The sequence below is a fragment of the Magallana gigas genome, chromosome 3 (assembly GCF_963853765.1).
Source record: "Magallana gigas chromosome 3, xbMagGiga1.1, whole genome shotgun sequence".
In the NCBI taxonomy this organism is placed as follows: Eukaryota; Metazoa; Mollusca; class Bivalvia; order Ostreida; family Ostreidae; genus Magallana; species Magallana gigas.
Genome location: NC_088855.1, coordinates 54,081,096 through 54,090,601, shown reverse-complemented (window position 1 = coordinate 54,090,601; position 9,506 = coordinate 54,081,096). Strand labels below are relative to the sequence as shown.

The 9,506-nt window shown below is 38.3% G+C and overlaps 1 protein-coding gene and 1 long non-coding RNA gene across 8 annotated transcripts in view; one reads left to right on the top strand and one right to left on the bottom strand.

The window, feature by feature from the left end:
• Positions 1–9,506, top strand: part of LOC105329973 (kinesin-like protein KIF12) — a 44,716-nt gene continuing 35,210 nt past the window's right edge. For 2 of the 7 annotated variants that reach the window (XM_066080378.1, XM_066080376.1), the window contains exon 1: positions 7,302–7,750. In XM_066080378.1, the coding sequence (XP_065936450.1) occupies positions 7,302–7,750 (449 nt within the window). Of the gene's footprint in view, positions 204–703; positions 842–986; positions 1,103–3,476; positions 4,256–7,301; positions 7,751–8,318; positions 8,454–9,088; positions 9,192–9,506 lie in introns of those variants that run through there. The other 5 variants (XM_066080381.1, XM_066080382.1, XM_066080379.1 and 2 more) reach the window with 5 other exon arrangements.
• On the bottom strand, positions 4,581–8,129 carry LOC109618962 (uncharacterized). Its single transcript, XR_010712410.1, has 3 exons — positions 7,875–8,129; positions 6,140–7,721; positions 4,581–5,968 (listed from the first exon to the last, which is right to left on the bottom strand). It is a non-coding gene; the product is annotated as an uncharacterized lncRNA (long non-coding RNA).

Sequence of the window (9,506 nt, the reverse complement as noted above, 5' to 3'; positions counted from 1 at the left end):
AACTCCGAGTGGATCAATTTTCTTTATTTCCGACGTTTGTCTAAGACAACATGACCACAGTGGGACACTTAAGTGAAGGTCTAGGAGTGTGTATCGGAACTCCACGACTACATTCAAACATGTTGCACTGAGTAGAGACAGTCCAAACATTCCTGTTTCCCGGAAATAGAGAGTTCTGCAAATACATACAGCATCCCGATTGGGTGAGTAAAACTATTTTTCTAATAACGTAACATTCGAATGACAAAACCTATTTTGTTTGTGTCAAACTTTTGTGTTAAAAGAACTTAGTTCATCTTACTTTACGATAAGACCCTAAAATGACGCAGGATGAACTGTTAGCACATACGAAAGATTAAAAGTTATGTCAATTTTTCATCTGTAGAGAAACTGTATAGGTATAAAATGATCTGAAAAAGATTATTCTGCACTGGAAATCCTCGGAGTTAATCCTGTTCACAAAATAAATGACTAGAGACAGAGAAAACGATAGACCCCACTAAGCTTGGAGATCAAAGAGTAAAAAGTTTCCGTTCTTATGCCGTCAATTTAAGAACGTAACAATTTCAATACTGTTACCACTGAAGAACAGATTTATCATCTATCTCCCGTAAAAATGACGGTTGATTGCAAAATGCAACTTTTCCTTTCGCTTAAGACCTGTGTACTCTGTTAGGGTTGAGTGTCTGTGAGGGTTTGTTGTTCTGACGCCGAAGAAGCACTCGGTAACTCTGTGTAATTGGCCAGTAACAACTTGTGACAGTGTATCGACAACAAGAAGGATCGAGCTCTAACAAAGAAAACAGATAAATTTAAAGTTTCTGTCTAAATTGGCACAAAAGTAAGATTTAATGGTTCTCGTACCGCACCGTTCAAAACTTTCAAATTAAAATGTCTAGGCTTGCAACTTTAACGAGTGTTAAAATTAGAAACAATGCAAATATTGAGATCATGCAATAACCGTATAACTGTTACTTTTCCAATAGTTTCAAGAAAATGCAATGACTTTGGAAAACAATACGGACATGAAAAACAGGAGGGAATCACGTGTTTCGTTAGTTTCCATGGACCGGAAATACAGCATAATATCCAATGCAAGTCTGTAAGTATTGACTTTGTCCGTCAGTCCATCAGCGGTATCATTTCAAGTGTTATTCACACTTTAATGTAAAAAATATCAGTACTGGTTATTTTTTTTTTAATTTGAAATAAAAGTACCGAAATGCTGGTGAAATACTTTTCCTGATTAAGTGGTCATTGACGAATGTCCGGGTACCTGTCTCCTCGCGGAACCAACACGGGTGGAACTCTCGTGACCCATTCTATGTCGTCTCTTGATGATCTTCTCTCTTTCAGATTGCTATTGAGACGTTTTTATTGAGAAATTCGCCCCAGTATGTCGATACTGTTTTATCTAATGATTAAGGTATTGCATTTTGTATTTAATTTTGAGCAATAATAAATTGAGTAGACATGGAGACTATTTGCTTCTCGCGTGATTGATAGTAAGCCCTCTCAGCAAAGTCCACAGACAGTCCCATTGTGTAACCTCTGTCAGGGACTGACGAAACAAGGCTTCATGGAGAGTGACTGGGTCACCATTGGTGTCTTCAGTGCCTCTTTTATGCAAATCCCTTGCCAGGGAAGATGACTATGATCATGAGTGTCTTTGGAGATCTTTCTCTCCGGGACATGCCTGGAGTTGGTTCTCCATTTATACTGTCATTAAAAAGTTTATTATAAGAAATTTGGAACATTCACTGACATGAAAGGAAATTTATTTTAATTTTATTACATCGTGTTTTCGCTTAAATTTGATTCTTTGTTGTGGAGTCTTAAGGTGGTCAATAGTGTAGATTAACATGTGGAAGATAGATGCCAAATCAATGGTCAATTAAGTTTAAACCGGGTTAGGCTCTTTGTTACTAGCAAAGTGTTTCCCTCAAATCTTTATTGTCTGTTGTTTAATAGACTTCCAGGTCTGTCGTGCGCGCGCATTTTGCGTAATTTTTTTTTATTATCAGTCAAATCAAATGATGAATATAAAAAAATCAATAATTAATTTTTTATTAAACATTTCTGTTACAAATTTAAAATTGTATGATTCATGAATTCGCATGGGTCTACTCAAACACACCCATAGCATGAAATACAGCACTTCTCGTTCCAATGTATTTGTTTAATAAATTAACACTGCAAAAGGTCTGTAAATAAAACGATTTGGGGTTGTTTAGATTTGTTTTTTTAGGTCCCGAGGGGACTCCTTTGTAGATTTAGCCCGATAAATATTAATTTTGAAATGGAGAGGGTTAAAGTGCGATCTCCAATTAACAATTACCCGCCCGCATAGTTTAACGCTAGATCTTGGGCATTTGAAATTATAATTGAGATTTTAATCAACATTGCAGGAATTTTGCAAGTGAGTGAAAAGTTCTGGAAGAACAATCTTTTTAGATTCATTCCTTTATCAGAGAATCATTAGGAGAAAGTTCGGGACTACAGAACGACAGAGAGGGCGTCTAAGGACACTAGTCGATTGTTTTATTCATCTCAGTATTCCGAAACTTAAGAATTAAAGCTTCTTCGTTAAACTCTCTTGTCAGACCATTCCTTGTATCTTATTTAAGCCTATGATACTAATACTTTTACCGTGTGACAACATTTTTCGTGACGTGGGCCTAAAACTGCTTAATCGTAGCATCACATCTGAGCAGTCACGTGATGAGTAAGCTTCGGCAGCGACGCCTAAACCTGATCTGAAACCCAGATAAGCCGAAACCTAGATAAGCCGAAGTGTTGATCAGTTAATCTGACTTCCACGGGTCAATGTGACATATGATTAACCTCTTTATATACTGCATGGGAGAAGCGCAATTTATCGAAAAATATCTGCATCAAACATTCCCTGGTTGGTGAATTTTTTGTCCTAAAATCAATTATCTTAATTTTTAAAAAAGATAGTTGTCATGAAATGACGTATAAAACGATAAAAGTCTTCTAAACTATAAACTGATTGCATATGTGTCAGCGATCGTGGTCCCTGCCTCCATGGGTGACTAATTATAATAATAGAATTCATAATTAATTACAAATGTATTTATGTATAATTAATGCGTATTGATTGCGTTTAATTATGTCAAAGGCATTATAGTAGAGAATGCCTTTAGTTATATTGTCCCCATTGACAAGATCAGTTTTAATGGACTCCGCACCAGCTACCTGTTGATTCGTGCGCTACTTTTGAAATTTTCAATTGTAGAAAAAGTTCTAAGCATGGCTGCAAGGAAAAGGTCTAGAGTTTTGTAGATGATGAGAGGCATTAAGAAGAAGGTTATAAAATATCTCCGATACTTTAAACGTTTGTGTTGTCGATAAGCAACGGAGGATCATGATAAACGCTTAAAATTGTGCTTATTGTTTTACAATGAATTAAAATCCGTGGGGGCATTTAATCGGGTGTATTTATATTCCTCCAGCGAAGCACTGCTGAGATAATGCTCGGGGTAGATCTATAGAGACAATAGTGCGACCTCATCATCAGACCAAGGACTTCTGTGGGTTTACTCTGGGGAGAACAGAGTGTTGGTAATCTGGACAGGAAAAGAAACTATTTTGAATGGAGTAGTCTTAGAATGAAGACACTTACTTATTTATCGAACACGGGAACACCCCCGTAAGAATGGTCTGTCTTCAATTCAAGCACTGATTCGGTTGTTGTTGCTAAGGGAACTTAAAGACTGTGTGAAGTTAAGACGGAGTTCAATTTATTGAAGGATCGGTACAAAAAGCAGGAAACTCAAGCTAAAAAGCAAAATCTTTAACGACTGCGCTTTTTTCTGGATATTTAATTTTTCTCCGCTTCGCCATCAAATGGTTACAATTTAAACAACAATGGTTAATTTATCCGCTCCTTAATGCGGACGGCCCGCTGAGTTGTTAATTATTCATCATCGTTTCTACGTGTTCTGACCGAAGTGTATACCCTCCTCATTATTCCAAGTGGTCTCCGAATGGATAGACGGGTTTAGGACCGTCCTTTGAGAATTTCTAACGGATTGTGGGGGAAAATGGAGCAATCGAATCCAGGAAGTGTGAATTCCAGTCGGAATGCAACTCCAAAGGACGCAGTGTCGGGATTAAATTCGGGGGGACTTCGGATTGTAAATAGTGATAGTAGCCTGGTCAATGGGGTGGACAAACAGGATGAAAAAAGGGGGAAATTCACGGGAAGATCCACCCTACCGAACGCTTTTGGGTAAGTGAAAATAACCACCCCTATTTCTTCGGAATCTCTTGGATGAATTTACGGTTAAAGTTGAAAACAGTAGGTATTAAAGTTTATTATAGGAATTTTGATATCAAAATTGTCGTATACAAATGATAGATTTAGTGAATTTAATATGTAACGTAAATATGACCGCGGTGTCAATTTTATATAGCGTTATTTACACAATATAAAACATGTGTACATGGATATGATGTTGTTCTGACGCGAAAATGACCCCTCGTCGATTTTAAATTTTATACAATACAAAATAATCCGTTCATTATATATAGTTATATAATAAGTCTTGTTGGGAATTAAAAAGGAATCACATTGCGTATTTCCATTAAGCATAGGGGAAATCTGATTTGATATTAAAGCTATGTCTAATTATAAGGAAAATGGAGTTTTTCTAGCATTTTATTTTTCACACTGGTAGAGGCATAACGTCCTTACTTCTGGTGATAAAAAAGAAAAGAAGCACAAAAAGGTCTCCATAACGCAGACCTTTCTAAAAGATAAAAGGAAAACCTAAGACTGTCAAAGGCAGTTGTCAATCAACGTAATCTATTCCGGATTAAGCAGCAGTCGTCGATGTCCTGAAACGGTCCCTAATCAGTTGTCGGTAGATTTGTAATAATGGCGATCTGTTTACCCGGGGTAGTCAGTGTCTCTATCAGACAATGCTCGCAAAATCCCCGACTCATTGTGTCCCAAAATGACGTCAAACCGATACATACAGAACAACGGGACTTCCATCAGCCGCGTTGTATTTTGTGTATCTGATCTCAGATTCTAGAGAAAAGAAAATGGTTTACAGTATGCAAAACAACTAGACCAAGAACATGCGAGAACCATTCAAAGAAACCAATGCCAATAAAGCAGACATCTCTAGTTATTTGACCCGTTGTGTGGTTGATTTGGTCCTTTCTGAGTCGCACTGTTTACAAAGATGTGGACGTTATTGGTAAAAACAAGAAACACCGTGATAATATCAAACTTAATGTTACCACCAAATGGCTGGTTTCCGTGCTCTGCCGACGAAGTGGTCTAGTATTGGAAAATCTGACGGGATCTTAATCAATTGGCACTTCTCGTTGAGATAAGAACTGCCATTAACATTACCGGTGTGCGATGAATTATTCAGCGCCATGTAAGACGTTGCGGGAAGCTGTTCTAGAAGTCGGTCCGCCGGTCTGTCCGTCAACCGTCCCAATTTCCACCGACAACTAAAAGTACCGACATCTTCGTCCTTGATCGTCACATTTAGACCAGAGACTGGTTTATCGGTGGAGTGTGAAGAGTACCCATTCCTACCAAAACTTAAGATTAGCACAAGTACTTTAAAACATTTTTACCGTAAAACTGTCTTGTTAATCGCATATTTAAGGCAGATAATGCTATAATTACCGCATGTATACAATTCACAAAGATTCCAATTTAATAGTTATTTTTATGCTTTGTCGTTCATAGGGGTTCGATATAATAATCGGACAGCTTGTTCCCTCATGAACCGCCAGATGAGTAACATCTCTGTGGTAATATATACATGTATACACATATTTAGGGTTGGTCAGGGTAAACCTGGTTTCCTACGAAGCGCGTGTTGCTCTGGGAGGCGTGAAATCTCGGCCGATCTAACAGACAACGCTGTCCCCCGGCCCTGGCATCAGTGTATTCTTAAGAGGTCCTCTTGTCACACCGCTGAAATGCAAACAGATTACAGATTATTAAAGAACGATTTGACAGTTTGTTTCTCCTCGACAAATATTTGTAAGCATTTTAAGGGCTTAAAACAGAAAACTCCAAAGTTCGTAGGAATGCCCTATTCAACTCGGAACCTCAGCGGAGTGTCATCAGATCACGATAACATACCATTAACAGGCCGTCATCTATCCGCCATAAGAACGATTGTATCCTATCCACCGTGTTGCATACCACAGCGATATAATGGAAGAGGACTTTGCCAAGCATACGTTTTTGAATTTCTTCACAGATCTTGGTCTGATCTAGAATCTTTGGAAACCTACAACTGGTTTCGTGGATTCCGACCGATGGTTTCCTAGGAGAAGCTGCTGTTGACGACACCTTAGATACCAATTGGTGTATCCAAACGGCCGACTCGTGTTTTTGTCCATCCTTACATTGCATGGCATTGTCTACAAGTTATACGCCATTTCATAGATTTCGTCTCGATTTTTCTTTGCATTTAAAAAAAAAAATTGTATCCAGTTTATTTAGAATTTAAATCTAAATACTGCTTGTGTGGCACAGTAGTTGAATGATGTAATCATTTAATCCATAATAGGTTCATAAAGTTCAGATTCAAAATATGTTTGATAATTACTTATTTCAAGTAACAGTTTGTGTTTAACTAAAGGCAGGCGTCCACAAGGCATCAATAACTTTCATTACTATTTTTAAAGAATGGATTACATGTATTAATCGGATTTAGAAACTCAAAAGTTGTCAAAATATTGGTCATTGACATCAGTATATCAAAAGTTTGCCGTACAATAGATTGTTTAATCTAAATTTTACGCTTTGAGGTAGATTTCCTCGTCGGACAGCTTGACTTTATGAGAAATTTTTGTTATCTTTATACGGTCTTTTATTGTAAAGGAAGTTAATATTAAATTTGCCTTAGTTTTGATTCAATAAATTACCGTTATAAGCATCGGCCCAGGTTTGCAGTCACTGGTTCTATAATTTCATCCTACCGTATTTCATTTACCTTTCTTTTCCGTTGTCGTTGGATTTCATTTTTGAATACTAATATAAGGTCAAGAAAGAGAAGGTTATAAAGTACCCACATAATCCAAGATTAGCAATTACCGGAGTGGTTTAATCCATATAGCTAAGGAAATGATTTGGTCATTATGTTGACAATATATTTGCTGCATGCGAAATCAAACTATGTTAGTTGAGTAAAGCTTTCGTGTTTCAAGGAAATTTGTTTGACTATATACAGTGTATCGGAGTTTACTTCGTGGGATAACTGGGATTTCTGTTGCACCATGTAAAGGGTTCACAAAACATGGAAAAGTCGAGTAAGAAAAATAATCCAAATAACAACAAGGGTTCACAATCACAGGGAATCGGTCCAAAAGCAAACCGAACCACAGAAAGCAGTCCAGAAAAGCTGTCAGAACGCGAGGCTGTGGAGAGGTATACGCCGGAAGCTAGACTCGGATCGGTGGAGAGCAGTGCTCTGTATGCCAATGATGAGACTGACAGCCGGGACAAGGATAGCAAGGATGAGCGGTCAACCACCCGAATGTCCCTCCAGAGTGTTGAGCTCAGGATCGCCACTGGAAGTCCTTTAGGAGGGACCACTAGCAGGCGATCCTCCCAGGTGTCATCCGTGGCCCCCCGCAACGAGTCCAGGGTCACCAGAGTGGGATCGGAGACATCCAGGTCGGAATCTACCACCCCAAGGGTAACAACACAGGGGAGACTGAAAATCAAACAAGTCCACTGTGCATGGTAAGAAAATACCAAAATCCAGTGAAATTAGGATGTCATACACATGCTTCGTGTTGACATCTGTATGACTTGGATAAGCTTATGGTCTAAAAGGGGTTACATTGTACTAATTTATAGATCCTACCTGATGGGGATGTATGTAGATCCTACCCTTTGGGATTGCAGATAAATCCCAGGTATGACCCAAAGTACACTGAAGTACGAGCTGTTGCATTGAATGAGCTATAAATGCTGTTAAATTACTTGTCGTTTGGCCCCAATCGCAATTCGCTGGATGCCTTTCATAACCATATTGGTGATAAATCAGACTTTAATGCTAGAAAACAAATAAACTTGTTTGTGAAGTCATCCCCACATGGGCAGTTATGGGGCGGCCTATCGGTCGGACCACCAATGTGTCCTTATGTAAAATAGTAATCGTTTCAATTTCCAGATAACAGGTCTATTCACTACTCAAAGGCAGTCCACATTAATCTTATTCACATGTACAGCTTTTGAATGGGTCCAAACAACGGAAACATTCCGACTCCTGGCTGAGTTAATTGAAGAGTTTTACTTTCTTGGGCCCGGAATTGTTTAAGTGTTTCTTGTTCTGGGTCTGTTGTGACTATGATGACGTAATGTGGGATCTTACGGTGATTGAGCCCGAGGACTCGCCCCGAGAGTCTTCCTACTCCGTTCTGTCTGACTATGAGGACGAAAGGTAGGGCCACAACGGGCACTGGCCACAATACCAGACAGTGTCAAAGGAATGTGAACGACATCAATTGCATATAATTTTGAATTGCTAGTCTTGAAAAAGCTTTAAAATTTTGCGGCAACATATTTTCTTTGCAATGTAATTTATGGGGGAAAAATTGTCTGCAGGTTACTTGGTGATAGTGGGAAATGTAGGCATTGTGAGTATTTATAAGGTTGTATAGCAGTGGTTTTTGAAAGACTGGACCACGTGGTTAAATGGTTAATATGATCGTGAATATAAATACAGTCCGGTCCAGAGTTGAAATTGTAGGTAGGGCCAAAATGTCCTTATTATACAGGATGCATTCCTTGAATTTTCCTTTGGTTTTGACTCCAACAAGGAATAGTTGTTTCAATACATATGCGTGCTCAAAGGGTTGAGTAATTGGGTTCCTGCAAGTTTGGAGACCTTAATTTATAATAATACTTTGAATTCAGCTCTGATTTTCAAATTGTTTAAAATTCGTATGATAACTGAAGCGCCTTAACGAAATCAGACAATTTTGCTTTTATTCAAATTTCCCGCCAAGAAAGCTTGTCAGCATCATTAGAGATCTTCAATTTTGAAGGGAGAAATGAGATGGCGCAATCACTCAAAGAGATGTAGGAGCGATTATCGTGATGGGTTACCTTGGACTCTCTTGCGAGTTTACAAATTTATGCTCGCAAGTATGTACAAAGTGTCTGTAGACTTAAGAAGGTAATTTAGACATTGAGCTCGTTTTGCGTAACTTTCTGGGTGGTAGGCCTATAACACCGTTAAGTAGAAGATACACTACAGTAAGGTGCCAAAAGTATGTCCATTTTTTTTCTCTTCACTATATATTTCATTGAAAACCAACATTTTTCAAAGACTCTTTTAAAAATAACCCGTTGACCGATATTGAAAAGACTTGGATTGATAAATCAAAATTTCTCTAGCTTTCTTGGCATCATATTTAGGCCTAAACATTTTTCCCACCTTCAGTTCTTGAGATTTGATGTTCACAACCCAAAGTAAGATTTTTTCGGCTCT